At 41.9% G+C, this 20,757-nt stretch overlaps 5 protein-coding genes across 6 annotated transcripts in view; 2 read left to right on the top strand and 3 right to left on the bottom strand.

The window, feature by feature from the left end:
• Positions 1-20,757, bottom strand: part of LOC125720979 (odorant receptor 131-2-like) — a 73,654-nt gene that overhangs the window by 12,967 nt on the left and 39,930 nt on the right. The gene's annotated exons all lie outside the window — the stretch shown is intronic.
• The window catches only part of LOC125720976 (odorant receptor 131-2-like), a 55,864-nt gene that overhangs the window by 8,000 nt on the left and 27,107 nt on the right, over positions 1-20,757 (bottom strand). The gene's annotated exons all lie outside the window — the stretch shown is intronic.
• LOC125720975 (odorant receptor 131-2-like) lies at positions 119-2,317 on the top strand. Its single transcript, XM_048996897.1, has 2 exons — positions 119-159; positions 1,058-2,317. The coding sequence occupies exon 2, from the start codon at positions 1,068-1,070 to the stop codon at positions 2,031-2,033; it is 966 nt and encodes a 321-aa protein (XP_048852854.1). The 5' UTR covers positions 119-159; positions 1,058-1,067; the 3' UTR covers positions 2,034-2,317.
• On the top strand, positions 6,585-10,597 carry LOC125720983 (odorant receptor 131-2-like). The gene is made up of 3 exons (XM_048996910.1): positions 6,585-6,632; positions 7,447-8,147; positions 9,913-10,597. Exons 2-3 carry the CDS (start codon positions 7,457-7,459, stop codon positions 9,939-9,941), a joined length of 720 nt encoding a protein of 239 aa, XP_048852867.1. The 5' UTR covers positions 6,585-6,632; positions 7,447-7,456; the 3' UTR covers positions 9,942-10,597.
• Positions 11,570-18,791, bottom strand: LOC125720850 (kelch-like protein 10; the record flags this gene model as incomplete). The annotated part of the gene is made up of 5 exons (XM_048996714.1): positions 11,570-11,674; positions 15,828-15,992; positions 16,611-16,760; positions 17,365-17,976; positions 18,351-18,791. Coding segments are annotated over 5 exons (1,473 nt in total), but the record flags the coding sequence as incomplete, so codon positions are not given.

Genomic DNA, 20,757 nt, shown 5'->3' with positions numbered 1-20,757 from the left:
TTTTTTAAATTTCAGTGACATCATTGGTGTGCTTATATTCCCAAGACACACCTGACAAGTAAGGATCCCTTGTCATTAATGTCCATGTATAAAGGTTTGTCCAGGATACCTTTTTCTTACCAGTATTGCTCATTGAGGACCCCTCAAAGCGCGCAATAGGTAATGTAATGTTCATAGGTCAGGAGAGGGAGTTTTTGATCTGACTAATTACCTGAAATCAAATCACAGAGTTATTCTTTTAGAGTCTTACAATGTTCTTTCTTTTTCATACTATGTGCTTTACTGAAAGCCAAATGTCATATACTTAGCTAATTAGACTGATAACATTTTGCGCTATATTTATAACAAAATACCACGTATATTATATAATACTCAGGAAGTTATTAGATTATATAACAATCAGGTAGTAATTAGGATAGAATCACCCTTTCATTTGTAGGATGACTTGACATGCTTATGACCTTCAAAATAAAATGAGAAATAAATCAAATTAGTCACTTGAAATGTTTTGAGACTGACTCTTGGACTTCCTGTTAAAATACATAATGTAAAATGCAGGTACATACAAAAAAATGACTGATATTCTGACAGGGAAAAGCAGGGGATAGTGCTGAAATTCTCGGAATCAGGACTCGGCAAACGTGCAGGTTTGGAATGTTGTGTGAATCATAGTTAAAAGTAGCAGCTATATAGAAAGGCAGAGACTCGTAGGGACTCAGCTCATAAGAGAGGTACTGAGGGTTACTTCAGGCAGCACATGGAGCATAAAGGCACACTCTGCCCATTTCCAGAATGCTCTCCTGTTCCTCAGGATGTCTGACTGATGTTAATATAGTGATCATTGACTTTCCAAGGCTTATAGTTTTAATTTCAATATGTACACACTGACTATATTTTTATGGTGCATTTGTAAAACAAGCAGGAAAAGGGCCCCATTATTTAGCGTGTTCAGTACATTTCAGCAGGTCTGTACAACCTGACAGTCCAGTGGTGACATGCTGTTCGCTGAAAAGAAAAAAACTCAATTTGCACATTTTCTCCTTCTCTTTGCTCCCAGGACACTGAAAATGGTGGAGAATTCGACAGGAATAGTGGATGGCAGCAAATGGTCAGAAATTCTCTCATTCGGGCCTCTCATCACAGAGGTGCTGGTGGGCATCTTCTTATACATCAACGGCCTCATGATCTTCACCTTCTTCATGAAGGAGGCCTTTCGCACTGATACCCGCTATATCCTTTTTGCCCACATGCTCTTTGTGGATTCCTCACTGCTGGTGGTGACCAGCTTGGTTGCGCTGCTGACCTACTACAGAGTGACGATCCCCTATGAGGCCTGCATAGTGCTCAACTTGGTCATGATGTGGCTGGAATTTTCCACGCCTCTGACCTTGGTGGCCATGTGCCTGGAGCGCTATGTGGCTGTGTGTAAGCCCCTAAGGCACGCTGCCATCTCCACGCCGAGGATTAGAGTGGTGGGCCTGCTCCTCATTTGGGGGCTGGGCTGTGTACCTGCCCTCGTCATCCTCCTTTCCTTCGCAGCCTTGGTCTCAGTGAAGCAGCTCACCATGAGAGTCTTGTGCTCCTTGGATGCACTGATTGTGATTGAGTGGCAGAAGTACCTCCAAATTGCTGTGTTCAAATTCTATTTCTTGCTCATGTCCATGGTCATCGCCTTCACATACGTCAAGGTGGCTGCGGCTGCCCGGTCTGCCTCTGGTAAAAACAGCAAGTCAAGCGCCAAAGGTACGAGGACAGTGGCACTCCATGCCATCCAGCTTCTCCTTTGCCTCATACAGCTACTTACGCCTTTCGTGGACATGGCTCTGCTAAAGATCAGCGTGGTGATCTACATCTATATCCGTTTTGTGAATTTCATAATGTTTGTGATAGCGCCGCGTTGCCTGAGTTCATTGATTTATGGTTTGAGGGACCAGAATTTCTTCCAGGCATTGAAACACTATGCTGTTTGTGGCCTGGATAAGAAGGTTCAACCAGCTGCTTCTCATTCCAGGAAGGTGGATCTGAGGCATTAATGTGAAGGAAGCAATGAGAGACACTGGATAAGACTGGATAGACTGTACATATTGGCTATTGTTATTATTATTGTCCATCCATCCATCCATCCATTTTCCAAACCGCTTATCCTACTGGGTCGTGGTTGGTCCGGAGCCTATCCCGGAAGCAATGGGCACGAGGCAGGGAACAACCCAGCATGGGGGTCCAGCCCATCGCAGGGCACACTCACACACCATTCACTCACACATGCACACCTATGGGCAATTTAGCAACTCCAATTAGCCTCAGCATGTTTTTGGACTGTGGGGGCAACCGGAGGAAACCCCACGACGACATGGGGAGAACATGCAAACTCCACATACATGTGACCCAGGCGGCCACTCGAACCTGAGTCCCAGAGGTGCGAAGCAATAGTGCTAACCACTGCACCACCATGCCGCCCCTATTATTATTATTATTATTATTATTATTATTATTATTATTATTATGCAAAGTTTAACTGCATATTCCTCATTTGAATGTCATTATGATGTGTTAAATGCTAATAACTAAATTGCGCTTTTTCGTTGGTCTCTGCATGTGGTTTAATTTTGAAATCACACTCATCTTCATGCTTCATCTAATATTCATTTTAAAAGAATAAGCTAAGGTTTTCCCAGCCCACCCATCCTTCTACTGCTTTTCCAGATCAGGGTCACAAGGAACTTTCAGTCCATAAACTTACCAGAGCTGTAGAGATGACCTGTGACCTGACAGTAATGCTGCCTTTGACCTTCCCAGCAGATCCAGGATGACAGCTGATGATCTGAATGGCCAAAGCATATCAGCTAATATAACCTGCAGTTTGGATAGAGTTCAGTGAATCTGTACTGTTACCTGTATAACTCAAATCTGAAGGTATCATACATATGGACCATCTTAATGTTGTATAAGCTCCTCAAGGCCATGTTTGTAGTGTTCCTATAGTGTTCTCACTTTCTGTGAATAAACCCATGCTGCGGAGCCGTAAGCGGATTGTCACCACCTTCCTTTCCTGTCTGTACCATGCCCCTGAGTTCATAGCAGAAGCACCCCATTCCTTAACACCTACACTTTGTTTACAGTTCAGTGAACCTGAACTGTTCCCTGAATAACTCATATCTGCAGGTATCGTACATAAGGAACATCTTAATGTTGTATAAGCTCCTTAAGGCCATGCAGCACATGGCGATTTCCATACTCTAACTTTTAGAGTCATGCAAAAGACCGAAAAAAGTCTTCATTTGTCAGCTGCAATTCACCAGCGCTTCCCGCAAATATAACCTGCAAGCTCTGAGGTACTGATACATCTATTAGCTGCTGTGCTCCCTGCAGCTGAGTCACACACAGGAATTTTCATGAAATTAGAAAGGCAAAGATACAACTCGAAGCATGTTAACAGGTGTTGCCCACTGTATTCACAGTTATTACTTCTTCAGCACTGCATGTGCAGGCAGCAGAGTGTATGTGGTGTTTTCATTAGGTCACATTAAGGCTGCAATCAGGCCTGTTGTTCAGAAGGCCTCAGCACTGACTAGGCCCAGGCAGAGAGCTGTGGGGTCCGGCACTGTCACAAGGCAGCTCATCTCCACAGGGAAGCCCTGTTCGCTCAGCAGCAGAACAAACAAGCCGTCCATCACAGGACTGACATTAATAATTGATGAGTGTTAATGGCAGCACAGGGGAGAGGTGTGGAGGCAGGACCAGCTCAGGCTCCCACATGATGGAGGTCCTTCCCCAGAGCAGGGAGCACGTTCAGCCTCTGTAATCATCACGCACTCGACAGCTCAGCAGGGAAATTCTGCTGTTCCACTAACTAGAGACTGGAGTTAGTGCCTAAGCCTGAAATCTCATAAAATGTTGTCTTCCTGTAGTACCACAACCCTAACTATTATTTATATTGACTACAACAAATTATCGGCACTCCTGGAATTTTTCCAGAAAATGCACCATTTCTCCCAGATAATTGTTAAAATTATAAATGTTTTGGTATACACATGTTTATTTCCTTTATATGCATTGGAACAACAACAAAAAAACATAGAAAATAAGCCAAATTTGATATCATTTCAGACAAATCTCAAAAACTGGTCCGGACAAAATTATTGGCAGCCTCAGCTTAATATTTGGTTGCGCGTCCTTTGTAAAAAATAACTGAAATCAATCGCTTCCTATAGCCATCAACAAGCTTGTTACACCCCTCACCTGGAATTTTTGACCACTCTTCTTTTGCAAACTGCTCAAGGTCTCTCAGATATGAAGGCTGCCTTCTCCCAAAAGCAATTCTGAGATCTCTCCATAAGTGTTCAATCAGATTTAGATCCGGACTCATTGCTGGCCACTTCAGAACTCTCCAGTACATCGTGTTCTTTTCTTCAAAAGGCCTCATTTCGTTTTCTGTAAACAGTAGAATGATGAGCTTTACCAAACAGCTCTACTTTGGTCTCATCTGTCCACAAGACGTTCTCCCAGAAGGATTTTGGCTTCCTCAAGTACATTTTGGAAAACTCCAGTCTGGCTTTTTTATGTTTCTGTGTCCTTCTGGGTCTCCTGCCATCGTGTTTCTTTTTGTTCAGATGTCGATGGATAGATCGACCTGACACTGTTTCACCCTGAGTCTGCAGAACAGCTTGAATTTGTTTAGAAGTTGATTGTGGCTGTTTATCCACCATTCGGACTATCCTTCATTGCAGTCTTTTATCAATCTTTCTCTTCCGTCCACGTCCAGGGAGATTAGCTACAGTGCCATGTCTTGTGAACTTCTTGACTATGTTGTGCACAGTGGACAGAGGAACATGAAGATCTCTGGAGATCGACTTGTAGCCTTGAGATTGTTGATATTTTTCCACAATTTTTGTTCTCAAGTCCTCAGACAATTCTCTGCTCTTCTCTCTGTTCTCCATGCTTAGTGTGGCACACAGACACACAACAGAAAGGTTGAGTCAACTTTTCTCCATTTTAACTGGTGTCAGGAGTGTTTGCTATATTGCCAGCACCTGTTTCTTGCCACAGGTCCGTTCAAATGAGCATCATATGCTTGAAATAAAATGACTTGCCATCGATTTTGCCCAATTTAAGTGCCAATAATTTTGTCTGGCCTATTTTTGGAATTCTGTGTGAAATGATGTCAAATTTGGCTTTTTTCTCTGTTTTTTTGATGTTGTTCCAATACACATAAATGAAATAAACATGTGTATACCGAAATATTTCTAATTGTAACAATTTTCTTGGAGAAATGGTGAATTTTCTGGAAACATTCCGGGGGTGCCAATAATTTCGGCCATGACTGTATATATTTGAGTGGTTATGGGAGATAAATACATGTAATGCCAAAGTAAAAAGCCCATCTGAACTATCAAAAGCAATCAGTAGAGGCGTATGAAACTCTGTTGGAGGGATGTTACATCATTCTTCCATCATCTGGTGTTACGGGAAAAACGATGAAAAAACATTGTCTGAGGTAGTGTTGCTGTGTCCTTTATTTATCTGATTGCAATAAAGTGACTCTGATAGTCATGGCAGGGGGCTTGTATTGTGCTTATGGACACATTAAGTCACAGTTGTGCCCTGTGGCTGGGGACTTCGCCACCTGGAATATTCCACACTTCACTGTGACACAGATGATCATTCAGAATGACCTTGTAACTATTGGCATTTGCTTTGCCCTAAAAGTGGCTGACTGGGCCTAAATGATACCAGGAAAATGTATTTCCCACCATATACGACCCAGAACCTACCGCTCAACCATGTCATTTGCTTTTGACTTGTCCTTCACAGCCTAAATATATGTTAAGGTGAGTTGGGGTTACCAAACTACCCATAAGTGTGACTGTTCTGTGAATGTGTCCTCTGATGAGTTGGTACACCATCTTGGGTCGTTCCCTCCTATGGGCCACAAGGCTCCTGACCCCCTGTGACCCCAGACAGGATAAGCGGACAGAAAATAGATGGATCTATAGCCATGTAAATCCTGGACAGCAGAGCCGGTCCAGGACTTCTATACATAACTCATGAGCTACACCTTTATGAAAGTTCTTATTTTCAGTCAACTCATGTGTTTCCTTTAGGGTTACCTGTGTAGTTCTGTTGTCTGTTAGACACCTATAGCTCCCATAATCTTCACCAGATTTAAACACCTTTCGCTCACTGACTATTAAATCTTTTCTCTGCAAATCACCAGTATTCACCAAACCATGACACTTCACCACTGCATTGTTTAGCAATTCCTGCTGCCCATGACTGACAGTACACAATAATCCCAACAAGTGTGAGTTACAAAGCATGATGATGAAATCTGGGGCCAAAGGCCTATTGGAGAACTGTACCCTATGGTGTTGGTTGATCAAAATGCTGGAGAACAAAATGCAGATGTTTAATCACTAGATGGCGATGTTTTCAAGCTGCTGATATACACTCATCTCCAGAGAGTCCATTTCTTGTTTTTGATTTTCAGTGACATCATTGGTGTGCTTCTATTCCCAGGATTACACCTGAGAAGTAAGGATCCCTTGTCATTGGTGTCTGTGTATAAAGGTTTGGCCAGAATAACTGTTTCTTACCAGTATTGTTTACTGAGGACACTTCAAAGCGCATAAAAGGTAATGTAACGTTCGTGATTCAGGAGAGGGAATTTTGATCTGACTGAGTACCTAAAATCAAAACACTGACTAATACTTTTATGGTCTTACAATGTTCTCTTCTCATGTAGCTAATATTAGCCAATCAGACTGTCTGATAACTTTGTATACTTTATTCATAATAGATTAACACTTTTATAACAGCCAGATTGATTTTCGGATGATATCACTTTTCAGTTGTAGGAGGCCTTGACATACTTATGACCTCAAACATAAACGTAAAAAAATCAGTGAAATTTGTTACATGGAATGTTTTGATACTTAAATTGCACAATGCAGAAAGCAGACGTATCCAAAAAAATGACCCTGATATTCTGACAGGGAAAAGCAGGGAATAGTACTGAAATTCTTGGAATCACGACTCAACAAACGTGCAGGTTTGGGATGTTGTGTGAATCATAGTTCAATGTAGCAGCTATATAGAAAGGCAGAGTCTCCTAGGGACTCAGCTCATAAGAGAGGTACTGAGGGTTACTTCAGGCAGCACATGGAGCGTAAAGGCACACTCTGCCCGTTTCCAGAATGCTCTCCTGTTCCTCAGGATATGTCGTGGATGTCAATACAGTGGACAATGATTTTCCAAGGCTTTTGGGAATCATTTCAGTACCTATGTATATGACATATTCATAAAATAAGCAGGAAAATGATCATGTTACTCAGGCTGTTCAATAGATTTCAGGGGCCGTTTTAAATCTTACAGCCTAGTGATAACAGTGTTTACCAAAAATAATAAAGGAAAACCATCTGCTCATTTTCCCCTTCTCTTTGTTCCCAGGAAACTCAAAATGGCAGACAATATGACAGGAATAACCAATGGCAGCAAATCATCAGATACTGTCCCTCCAAAGCGTTTCATGCTCGATGTGATAATCATTCAGGTGCTGGTGGGCATCTTCTTATACATCAACGGCCTCATGATCTTCACCTTCTTCATGAAGGAGGCCTTTCGCACTGATACCCGCTATATCCTTTTTGCCCACATGCTCTTTGTGGATTCCTCGGTGATGGTGACGACAAACCTGGCTGTGCTGTTTATGCACTATGGTGTGGTGATCCCCTTTGAGGTCTGTATAGTGCTCAACCTGATGATGACCTGGTTGGATTTCTGCACGCCTCTGACCTTGGTGGCCATGTGCCTGGAGCGCTATGTGGCTGTGTGTAAGCCCCTAAGGCACGCTGCCATCTCCACGCCGAGGATTAGAGTGGTGGGCCTGCTCCTCATTTGGGGGCTGGGCTGTGTACCTGCCCTCGTCATCATCTTTTCTTGCACAGCCTCAGTCTCAGTTAAGCAGCTCAGCATGAGAGTCTTGTGCTCCATGGATGCACTGATTGTGATTGAGTGGCAGAAGTACCTCCAAATTGCTGTGTTCAAATTCTATTTCTTGCTCATGTCCATGGTCATCGCCTTCACATACGTCAAGGTGGCTGCAGCTGCCCGGTCTGCCTCTGGTGACAACAGCAAGTCAAGCGCCAAAGGTACGAGGACAGTGGCTCTCCATGCCATCCAGCTTCTCCTTTGCCTCATACAGCTACTTACGCCTTTCGTGGAGATGGCTGTGTTACAGATCAGCGTGGTGATCTACGCCAAAATCCGCATTGTCAATTTTGTTGTCTTCATGATAGCTCCACGATGCCTGAGCCCATTGATCTATGGTTTGAGGGACCAGAACTTCTTCCAGGCATTGAAACACTATGCTGTTTGTGGCCTGGATAAGAAGATTCAACCAGATGCTCCTCATTTAGTTCCAAAGACTTGGCACTGAGGCATTAGTTTCGCTCTATGGCACCTTCACATTATGCTTGTTACTCAGTACTGTCTTACATATTTTACCCTCTAGTCAGTTCATGTATATAGAGCCATGCCAGTGTGTCCTTATATCCACACCTTTTGTACCAAGTAAAATTCCGTGTGCATGTTTGTACTTGCTGAAAAATCTAATCATAGTATAATCAGCTAAGATTCTATCAGCCAATCGATCTTTTAACCATTTATCCAGTCGGGGTCCCAGGGAAGTTTCAGTACATAAATTAAACAAACCTGTAAACACAAACCCATGACGTGACAGTAATACTGCCGCTTACACTCCCAGCAGATCCAGGGTGACTCAGATAGATGATGATTTGAATGACCAAAGCACATCAGCTAATATAACCTGCAGTTTGTCTACAGTTCAGTGAATCTGTACTGTTACCTGTATAACTCATATCTGCAGGTATTATGCAAGCGGAATATCCCACTGTAGTATAAGCTCCTTAGGCCAGATAGCACATGGTAAATTCCACTGCAATTCACCAGCGCTTCCCAGAAGTATAACCTGCAAGCTCTGAGGTACTGATCCATATATTAGCTGCTGTGCTCCCTGCAGTTGAGTCACACACAGGCATTTTTGTAAAATAAGAGAGGCACAGATACAAGTCGAGGCATGTTAACAGGTGTTAGTGACTGCATTCACAGTTAGTATTGCAAGTGCAAGTACTGGAGTGTATGTGGTTTTTCCATTAGGCCAGACTAAGGCTGCAATCAGGCCTGTTGTTCAGAAGGCCTCAGCACTGACTAGGCCCAGGCTGAGATCTGTGGGGTCCCGCACTGTCACAAGGCAGCTCATCTCCACAGGGAAGCCCTGTTTGCTCAGCAGCAGAACAAACAAGCCGTCTATCACAGGACTGACATTAATAATTGATGAGTGTTAATGGCAGCACAGGGGAGAGGTGTGGAGGCAGGACCAGCTCAGGCTCCCACATGATGGAGGTCCTTCCCCAGAGCAGGGAGCACGTTCAGCCTCTGTAATCATCACGCACTCAACAGCTTAGCAGGGAAATTTTGTTGTTCCAAAAGCTAGAGACTGGAGTTAGTGCCTAAGCCTGAAATCTCATAAAATGTTGTCTTCCTGTAGTACCACAACCCTAACTATTATTTATATTGATTACAACATTTAACTACCACAATATTAACATGACTTGAGACTGAATCCTTGCTTTGATAAAAGGGTGAAGGATGTGTGATCATGTGACTACACCAGGAAAACCCCCCATATACAGTAGACCACTGGGCTCTTCTCACCATGTTGTTTATTTTTGGGAAATACTGCTTGTTCATGACTTTAATGGACATTTCCATTGCTGCAGGCTGCTGGCTGTGTCACCTAACATCTAAAAGCAAGATATATGCCCTTTAGTCCACAGTTGCTGATGAAGCCATTCCCTCAGACATGACCTTAGCCCCTTTGCCTCTGTTTCTCAGGAAACACCAGTGAGATGAGCTCCTGCTAAAGCTTTTCGAACAACAACAACAACAACTCCGTTCTCAAAACTACTGGAATCTCACCTATCAGCTCTCGGTTTAATAATTATGGACAGCAGGGCCAGTCCAGGACTTTTATACCTAACTCAGGAGCTACTTATTAGCGCTAATTTTCATCATTTGTTTCTGCAGCCTTAAAGTGATTATAAAAATTTACATCAGGGCTTTGTGTTACCCACTGTACTGTACCATATCACAATTGATTCATATGTTATTTCAGCACCCCCTTGTGGTGTTGATTGAACACTGCAGGAGATCAAAATACAGATGTTCAATCATTAGATGGTGCTGTTTTCGGGCTGCTGACATACGCACATCTCCACAGAGTTAATTTTCGTTTTTTAAATTTCAGTGACATCATTGGTGTGCTTATATTCCCAAGTCACACCTGACAAGTAAGGATCCCTTGTTATTAATGTCCGTGTATAAAGGTTTGTCCAGGATACCTTTTTTTAATACACCCAGGTGCCATTTATTTTGAAATTAGGCTCAAATGTAGAAAATGTTCTAGCAGAAGTCTTGGACAATCTCTGAATTACATAGTAATCTGACTTCTTCTGAAGCTGTGAGAAATTGTTCATCTGCATTTGCTGCATTGGTACTTGTTGATGTGCGTGTGCCCTGCTTAAGGAGTAAAGGGGAGATCACATGCATAGCTGATTTTCTGTAATTTTATAGCCTGAATAAAAATAAAATATTCTCTTCGTACAGGAACCAAGTCTCTGGATAGATATTTCTACAAAAGAGCCATTTAGTTATTTCTAGAAAAATATATAGAGCCAATGAAAGGACCTGGCGTCATAGTAGCACAGATCTCTGTCCGTGGTGCTGAATTCTCTAATTGATGGACTGGTTCTGAATGAATAGACCAGCTGGCCAACGTGTCTGTGCCACTGACTGGCACCCTGACATATAACGACTTTTAACAATGAGGGGGGAAAAGTCCAGACAGGAAATTAGTCAACAGTAATTAGTAATCACACATAGTTCTCATTTATCATGATGTAAAATTCAAAAACCTTTTTCTATTATTACAGTTTTTGCCCGTTGCTTGAACACGTTTTGCAAAACTTGGCTCATCATGTCAAAACTCCACACACAAGAAAATAAGACACGACACTGGGAAATAAACCATTCACATCTATGTCAAATTGAAACTCTGCTATCAAAACCTAACAATCCTTTGTCAAAATGTCGCTCTAATGACAAAATGAAACCCACTTGCATCATATGAATACACTTACAAATCAGCAGCAACACACTAGTCTACTTTATATAAAACACGGCAGGCTTTTGTTTGCACTGTTTTTATTCAGTTCCACAGAAGGCACGTTTTCACAACCCCCAAAAAATGAAATACTAAATACTGTACATTACAGTCGTGTACTTTACAGTAAATTCAGTTAAAGCAACAATAAAACAAATAATACACTACTGTAAACACAGAAAAACACAATTGTGCATAAGTGGACTTATGGATCCTGCCGTCTGTTGGGGTCTGGCCACAGAATCTCATCAACATCACAAGCAATGTCTGCTCTTGCTAAGCATCAGGGAAAATATCCCCTTGTGTGCCGAATCCATCCATGGATTGACCTTACCTCAATGTCTCCGCAGGCCTGTTCCATTGCCTGCAGAAGAGGCGTGCGGGCATGTGGTTGGCGGTCATATACGCGCCATCTCCAAGCGGAAAAAAACTCTTCTATAGGGTTGAGAAATGGCGAGTAAGGGGGCAAATACACAACTTCAAATTGATCATGGTTGGTGAACCAGTTCCGGATGATAGCAGCCCGATGGAAACTGACATTATCCCAGACAACAACAAACCTGGGCGGCTCTGGTCTGTCCTGTACAACTGCATCATGAAGTGCATCTAGAAATGTGATTATGTGTTGCGCATTATATGGACCCAGTTTGGAATGATGGTGCAGTAGCTACGTCGTCTACTTTTGCTAAGGTTGAATCCAGCCTCGTCAACGTAAATAAATTCATGAGGCTGAGCAGCTCCATTCACGTCCAAGATTCTCTGCAACAAAAAATACATATTGTAGATGGCATTACTCAAAACACACAACTACACTACTACACATACAGAACCGCCCCACCCCACCACACAGGTACCTGTGTAGCTTTCCGAATATGTCTATGTGGTACTGATCAAATGGTACATATTCAGCTGTTACTGGACTGCACCCATTCTGTATTGTAAATGTAAAGGACTGTTACACTTACCTGTACATATTCATGTCGAAGTCCTTTGACCCTGACACTGTTCCTCTCAATTGGGACCCTGTACAGTTGCTTCATGGTCATGTTGTGCTTTACCAGGATGCGTCTGATAGTGGTAATGCTTACTCGATTTATGTTGTTGAATACCTGCCTATCTTCAAGTATTTGTTGTTGTAGCTGGTGGACACGGATTGCATTGTTTGCTCTCACTAGGTTCACAATGGCAAGTTCCTGCTGTTGTGTGAACAGGTGCTGCCGTCCACCCCCAGTAGGTCTTTTAGCCATTCAGTAGAAAAATGCAACCACAAATTGTTATCGGTTTGCTTCTTTTTTACAGTACTGTATGTGCTTTACTGTGTATACCATACACAGTACTGAAACATCTCAACACGTTATCATCGTATGTTTCACAAAACTACTACTTTTGTATTATTATTTTTGCATTAGTCACCCTGAAATACAGTACATGTGATACGGCAATGTGATATGGTACAGTATTGTAAATACTCTAGATACAGTCTGAGTAGAGTAGAGAGTTGAAGACATACCTGTTTTCCAGTCGGAATGTCCTTATTATGGATGAAACTGTGAAACGGCTTAGATTAGGGTGGACTCTCTGCCCAGCTTCCCTCACAGCCAGGCCATGGTTTATGACATGGTCCACCAAAGTTGCTCTTATGTCATCAGAAATAATGGTCCTTGCATAGCCTCTTCGACCACTTCCTCCTCTCTCTCTCTGCCTGTCTTCCTCTTCCTCTACCTCTGCCTCTAGCTCTCCCTGCTTCCAAACTTCTCAAAATGGCTTAAGTGAGGTGTATTTGTAGCTGGCTGATTGGTGTTCCATTTTGTAAGTAAGCATTTTCAGGTGTGTGTCTAAGTATTTTCAATTGCCCAATGTGTTTTGTATTTTGAATAGATGTGTTTTCCCACTGGTACCCTGAGATTTCATTTTTGAATGAAGTGTCTTATGTATGACATAGTGTGTAGTGTGCAGGAGTAAGTGTGTTGTAGAAAGGAGTGAGTGTGTTGCAGAATTGCAACTAAAGTGCTAACCAGAACTTTTATTTAAGGTATGGTTGCACTTTGTTTAAGGTATAGTAACAACAACTTCAAGTTACGTTACTTTGGTTTAAGCATGTGTCTATAGTGTTCAAGCAATGGGTAAAAACTGTAATAGCAGCAGCAAAGCTAACACCCGCAACCAAAAAGCGTAATGTTCCTAATAGAGTGGCTGATCTGTCCTGAAATCGTAAAACTGAAAAGTTTTCAAACACAGTATGTATATTATATAACATGTTGGATAAATAGATGTAATTTATTGGTGACTTCGTGTACATTGAAGTTTCTGCCTTTTAAACAACTATAAAGTAATGTTGTTTGTTATATAAAAAATGTACATTTAAATGTATGAAACAAAAAATGTATACACACACACATTACATTTTCGTTAGCTGTAAAATACAGTGAAGTGAAATCTCCATTATTTGCGTTGCAATATTCCACCACTAGGGGGCAATTTTGGACGAAGGAATCTCTTTAATGGCTGTTACCAACAGAAATGTTTGCTGCTACAGTATTCAGCTTTCTGGGTGTCCTGCAAAAAGAACTAGATGACTACAAGTAGGTATGGAATGCACACTGCCCACCTGACAAACCAGAAGCCACTTTTTGAAATGTAAATTTTGTTATTGAAACATTTTGTTGGATTGCACTCTAGGTTTAATGGAAGAAACTGTGGATTCCATGTATCTCCTGAAAATCTTCATAGTCTTTGTGGAGACAATGATCTTCAAATTCACTTTGAGGTCTTGCAGAGACAAAATGAACTTGCTCCACCAGTCAGCTGGGTTACTGCCATGGAGAATTATATTGCATTCAAAAGTGTATTAGGTCTATAAGGTAATTCTGCTAACAAATTGTACAAAGCTCTCAAAATTATTTTGGTTTTCAGACAACAAATAACATTTTTCCAGCCTTTGTTCTCCAAATAAGACATTTATTTAAACGTTGTATACAAAAATAAATTAAGCATGTTCAATAAGAACACTTTGGCCATTATACATATTGCTGTGTATAGAGCCATTAAACTGCCCCCTTAAAGCTTTTTACTGCCAAACAAAGCTGTCAGGTCAAAAATCACACTGTTAAAAATGAAGTATAAAAGAATACAAAAATAACTTCTAACAACTTATAACACTTATTCAATAAGATTATAGAACAACATAATCATTGCATTGCAATTCAATCACCAGAGGTGGCGTGGAGTACAATAATTAACAGCTTGGCTTCAGGGAATGCCAAACCCTTCAGGGAATCCCAGTGTTATTTAACTGTCCCATTCTGTGTCCCTTCCCTGTTTGGCCAGTAGGTGTCATTGGTCATCTCGTCCCACGTGTTGTCAGTCTTTCTTGTCCTCCCCTGTTGTCAGTCTGTAGCGTTTCCCTTGTTCCCTGCCAACCACTTGTTGAGCACGTGGTTACCTGTAATTTCAATTCATTAACTTACTGTTTGCCATAGGCTTTTAAATACATTATAAATAATTTAAAAAAATAACATAACAAGAGATAATACTATGAATTTCCTCACTGATTAATTGTGTTGTGGGTTGGAACTCAGTATGGAGTCCCCACAAAGATACAGATACCTTATATGTGTGTGTGTGTGTGTGTGTGTAGCAGGGCCGTAGCACATCTTCTTCTTTGTGTTCAGGAATTGCTTCTTGTAGGTTAAGTTAGAATGGTTTTCACAGTTCTTTGGTCTGGAGATCAGGCTGATTAATCACAGTTGATTTTTGTGGACAATCAACCATATACATATGTACATATATATGTGTGTGTGTGTGTACAGTAGTGTGCAAAAAATCATAAGCAGTCAAAAGAAATTGTGTGATGTCACGATTGTTACGGTTTGTAGCAGCTAATCACTGCTGTTAATAGCAGCTAATAGCTGCTGTCTGTAGCAGCTAAACTACTGTTAATATAACTGCTAATAACATAACAATTTTCCCGTTTTTTGTGTAATAAAGTATATAATGTAGTAATGTGGTGTGTTTTTGATTCAAATATGTTAGTATGGTATTGGCAAGATATTATTGTATCAGCCTTTATTACATTAAGGGGGAAAATTAGCACATTATTGGCAGTTATTACATTAACGGTAGGTATCATATGTGCCCTTGAGAGGTAAAGTGGGCTATCCCACATGTCAGTCAAAAATGACTGTCCAATATTAATTATTGAGGGTCTATCTATCTTTTAAATATACTGAGATCTGTGCTACCTATGATACATATCAATTGTAGGGTATAGACACACTGATTTTTTTTTTTTTTAATTCAACTTTGGAGCTCATTTTCTCAAAACTTTGTTTTTGTGGGATAGCCCACTTTACCTCTCAAGGGCACATGTTATATAGGTCTAATGTACGAAGCATTAACGTTAGACATGATAAGCTGGTTACCCACCAGGCAGGCAGATGGGGGCAGGTGGGCGAGGTGCAGCGTACTGTACGAAGCGGGGGTGCGCAGGCACTGTGCAGCAGCTGAAGCTCCTCTTAGGTGCAATCATTTCCTGCGCACGGCACCAGCTGCCTTTCACTGCATTGAAACATTCCACTTTTGCAGTTACGTTGAAGCCATCGGAGCCTCCCATCGCAAACAGCAAGCCGTCCACCACTGCGATGCCGAAATAGCTTCTTTGTTGTCTCATGGGAGGCCCAGCGTGCCACTGGTTAATTGCAGGGTCATAGACCTCCATAGTCCGCACTGGATGAGCCCCGTTGGTACCGCCCACCTGCGAGACACCAATGGTAAGTGATCACTCGGGTACCAAACAGATAAGTAAATATCAGCTTTCTCGAAGTCAGGAACTCTTAAGGAATTATCGCCCTATAATAGCAGGCTGCACAGAACCTCCCATTGTCTATATAGGACACAAGCTTATAACTAATTTGTGTTCAACATACATGTCAACATAACTGCAGTGAAAAAAAGGGAATTTGGGCAACAGAAAACCTGTACAATTCAGCGAAAACTGTCAACCATCAAAAAAATACTTCTTATGATCATATATTTTGCTTTTATTATTATTTTTATTAGTACTAAAAATAATACTTGTAGTCAGACACTGAAAAAAAAAACAAACAGAGCAATTACGTCTGGAACTACAGAATATAACTGTAATCAAAAATCTAAGCTTTACTAAGCGTATTCGTTTATAACCCAGATATGCAGGGAGCATATGTGTATTGAGATGGGCCTTCCCAGCAGGTCATTTCATCCACTGAATTCTTTTGTTTGTTTTAAGCGCATTACAATCTGTGACACAGCAGCAGCGACAAAAAATATGAGTCTCAGATAAATCTTGAGATTTGACTCCTTTGTTTCAGAGTACAAGAAAGGAATCACTCACCGCATAGATGTTTCCCTGATATGCCGCTACTCCAAGGCCACGTCGGCGAGTGCGCATGGGAGCGATCAAGGTCCATTCGCCCGTGAGTGGATCATAGCACTCCGCAGTGGAAGTGGTCTGAGCTCCATTGCTACCCCCACAAATGTATATCTAGGAAAGATGGTTCACAAGTGATGTGTGTTATGCTGTACATGATTGGAGATGGAGATCTAAAAAGCGTAAATGTACATTTAGCTAATGGATGTTTAATCCATCCACCTTCCATAAAAGTCTATTCAGTACAGGGTGGTGGTGAACCTGGAGCCTACCACAGGAAGCACATGGGCATTGGTAGGGAATTTACAGTTAGTTGTGATCATTTCCCTTGTGAACCGCAGCTTAATCAGCTAATTAAGTTCACTAGGTTTGTTTGAATAGGGAAATCTGCAAATTGTTTAGGATTCTGACCCCCCAGGACTGGAATTGGGTAAAGCTCCTACGTTAACACCAGTTATTGTATCTCACAAGTCTTGGGCTGTGGGCAAAATTGCAAAAACACAGAGCTGGACACCACAGCACTGCCCAATGTGCCACTAATGCAGAGCGACAATGCAAGGTCATTTATGTTTTATCTAAACACTGACGTTTACTGAATAAACAATTATGGATTGAAATCAACCATTTGAAGACAAAGCGAGCTACTGAGTATGTAACATAATCAATTTCAAGGGGAAAATGATGGTAACCACAGGCAGACGCCCTCCTATTAACCTACCTTTCCATTCAGGGTGGTGGCACTGGCATCCTGTCGCTCCTCATGCATGGGCTGGATGATGGTCCACTCATTGGCATTTGGGTCATATCGCTCTACAATATTCAGAGGCGACACGTCTAAACGGCCACCCATCACATAGATGAAGCCGTTACTTACGGCCACACTGACACAACAGCGGCGCCAGTGCATAGGGGCCATGTGCTGCCATGTCCGTGCGACGGGGTCAAATCTGAGCACAGCATCGGTGAAATTATGGCCATCATAACCCCCAAAACAATACATGAAGCCATTTAAACACACACTGCCATGGCCGGACTGGCGAGTCTCCTGCCCCTGTGTTATATCCACCCAGCGGTCGGCCCGGGTGTCATAGGCTTCAATCCAGTTTGTCGTGCGCATGTTCCATCCACCAACAGCCAGCAAAATGTCAGAGGGCAAGCGCGGGCGGATCAGTGGGTTCTCAAAATCAGATCGTGGACGTTCATCATGAAGATCATAGATGACCTTCAGTACATCAGTGATGATTGGCCTGCACGCCACATTGGCCTTCACTAGATCGTTGGCTTTGACGATTTTCATGAAGTATTCCGGATCCATACGAGCCATCCGAATCTACACATGAAACAAGAATGAGAGAATTCCCATGAGTTCCTTAGTGCTTTCTGTGAATCTCTGGAGATGAGCAATTCCTAACATTAAGGATACAGCAGTAAGTGCAAATTTTTATTTCTTTAGCTGAAGCCATTTACTTTGAAAGTCTCAGATGTGTCAGCTAACACTTGTTTAATGTAAGACATCTGAGTGTTTTGTTTTCCATTATTTGTTACACTCTCCTCCTAGGTGTAATACCTGGAAGCCTTGGTTGTACACTTATGGGACATGGAAATGGAGGTTCAGTCTTTAGCTACAGTAATAAGGACTTCACTCAATGAGCATTCTATTGTTATATACACAAGTCAATGAGAACATAGTATAACTATACTCACCTTGGCCAATAGGACTGAAATGTGGGCCTCTCGGGTGGCAGGCTCGTGCTCGATCCACCGGAGGATGGCCTCAAACACCACATCCTCTTCTCTGACATTAAGCTCATCCTGCTCGATGATGTCAGAAAGTTGTTCAAGACTTAGTTCTGGGAACTCATTTGAGCTGATGGCAACCTCCTTGAAGTTTTTCAAGATTAAGTTGAATGCAGACTGGTGCAGCTCGTTTACGCAGTAGACATCGGCGATTTTAAGAAGGCCAATGCAGTTGTTGAGGCAGAGCTGCTCATGCAGGAAATCACAGCAGCGCTGCACGATGCCCAAGACACTGAGATAATCAGCAGCTACCAGGAGGTTCTCCACATTCTCAGCTGTGATGACCACAGAGTATGTGTAGGCATACTCTATGACCTGCCTCAGTGTTTCTGGGGAAATGCCTGGGAGTTGGTACTCCCGCTTTCCTGAATCATTCCAGTCACTGGCGACCAGAGCCCTGAAACACAATCCAGAAGTGACTCATCTAATAAATATCGGTTTTGCAGGCAAAGTTAAATAAGGGGTTTTCTAAATCTTCTGAACCAGGGACCCCCAAATGGAAATTAAGCAGAGATAAGGACCCCCTGCTACAGATGATCTCATAGGCATTTAAGAACTAGGGGCCTGGGGCTTTAATTCTTATTTTTCCAACAGTAGCTCCCCCTTATCACTTATCAGAAATATTTCATGATCAGCACTGACCTACATTAATATAATTTAATATAATGTATATTAATATAAACTTTCTGTCATCCTAGAGCCTTATTGCCAAGGAGAAGTCATTGCTAACGAGAGATAAAAACTGACTCCTTGCTGTTTTCGCATCTTCATATATGGGTCACAGCTACTTACTGGAAGTAGGAGCTACAGCCACACAGAATTACTCTATGGGCGTTGAATTGAACACCGTCGGTGATGAGGACCACGTCACAAAGCTGTCCTGCCAGCCGAAGCTTGTTAAACACTTCGAACGCCGGGGACATCAGTACTCGCTCCATGTCGTGTGCCATCATAATTCAAAAATGTGGATATCTCGTCTCTCTCTCCTTTTTATATCACTCGAAATGACGTGTACATACGTTCTAAGACGCAAAAACCGCACTTTGCATCACAGTTTCCTAAGATACCATAATGTTTATTTTTAAATCTATATTTGAGACTCGAAATGGATTGGGGGCCGGGGGGGGGTGGGTATATTCTACGCACAATCAGCTGTACAAGAAGAACAAGTGAAATGTTTTTAACATCACTTTTGGAAAATGTATACCGTGCTTATCTTAGAATTTAAGTTTTGTACTATGTAAGAATAGTCAAATCACGAATTCCCGAAATAAAATAAATAAATAAATAAATGTTTTCATATTTTTTCTCCTCCGCTACGTTTCTAAAAATGAAAAACAAAAAAGGTCCTTTACATGTCTGTCAGGAACGAGGTTTAAGTTCGCATCTTATTCCCTAGTTTCCACTTTAGACATAAGTCATTGAGCAACAAATGTCCACAGGACATTATTTTATGGGCTAAATCTGGTCGGCCCGTTGTGGCAATTATTTGGAACAAGAATAGTCCTTGAAAATTGGGCTGGGCGGTCCGTCTGTTTTGGTCAACATTTAGCACAAGGCGGACGTATTTATCGGACCGCATATATCCCCAATACGGTCATGAAAACAAATTGCAGCAAGTGTGGAATTATCACAATGATTATTGTGCTGTGTACACTTCACCCAAATCCTGAACGCTATTGAATATAATCGATTATGTATTATAGAGCAGTTATGTTAATCAAGGTACAGTGTGCAATATCACTCCATGAGCTATTGACCATTTTCCTGTTTTATGATCTTTTCTTGAGAAATCGTTTTTTATTTTATTTTTTGTAATTCCTCACTTCTGCCGACTAACTCCTCCACGTTTAATATATTTTCGTGCAGGTTTTTAAGTTTGTTTTCCTGCAGCTTCACGGCACCCATCGTTCTTGCGCACCCACACAGATGGACGAGTTAAGCTAGAAGTGGATGGGAGTAGTGGCAGGACAGATATTCCGAGGGCGCCCATTAAACGATGTAAGTAATTATTATTTATCGTTAGAATTCTCACTTAACACAGAATGTTGTCTTTGGCTGAAGTTTAAACAGTCGAGCTGAATTGTGGGAAGATAAGCTGAAGCTGTTCGCGTCCGCAGCTAATGCTCGCGCCATGACTAGCTAGCACATAGTGAAATGGTGAATGGATTTGGCGACATTTTCCGTTTGAATCGAGTACAGAGACGTAGGTGTTGTTTTGTTTGTGGCCCTGCTTTTACAATGCACGTGTAGCAAAGTGAAGTTGGGATCTGCTTGCGTCTTTTGCAGCTAACATCACACTCGATATAGCCGC

This window comes from Brienomyrus brachyistius, unplaced genomic scaffold (genome assembly GCF_023856365.1).
Source record: "Brienomyrus brachyistius isolate T26 unplaced genomic scaffold, BBRACH_0.4 scaffold27, whole genome shotgun sequence".
Classification (NCBI taxonomy): Eukaryota; Metazoa; Chordata; class Actinopteri; order Osteoglossiformes; family Mormyridae; genus Brienomyrus; species Brienomyrus brachyistius.
This window is presented reverse-complemented; position numbering and strand designations above follow the sequence as displayed.

Bases quoted from the DNA above. Each gene is read 5' to 3' on its own strand.
- LOC125720983 (XM_048996910.1), top strand. From the start codon at position 7,457: ATGGCAGACAATATGACAGGAATAACCAATGGCAGCAAATCATCAGAT. The intron at 8,148-9,912 runs GTACGAGGACAG...TCTGTTTCTCAG, and splicing joins CAGCAAGTCAAGCGCCAAAG to GAAACACCAGTGAGATGAGC.
- LOC125720975 (XM_048996897.1), top strand. From the start codon at position 1,068: ATGGTGGAGAATTCGACAGGAATAGTGGATGGCAGCAAATGGTCAGAA.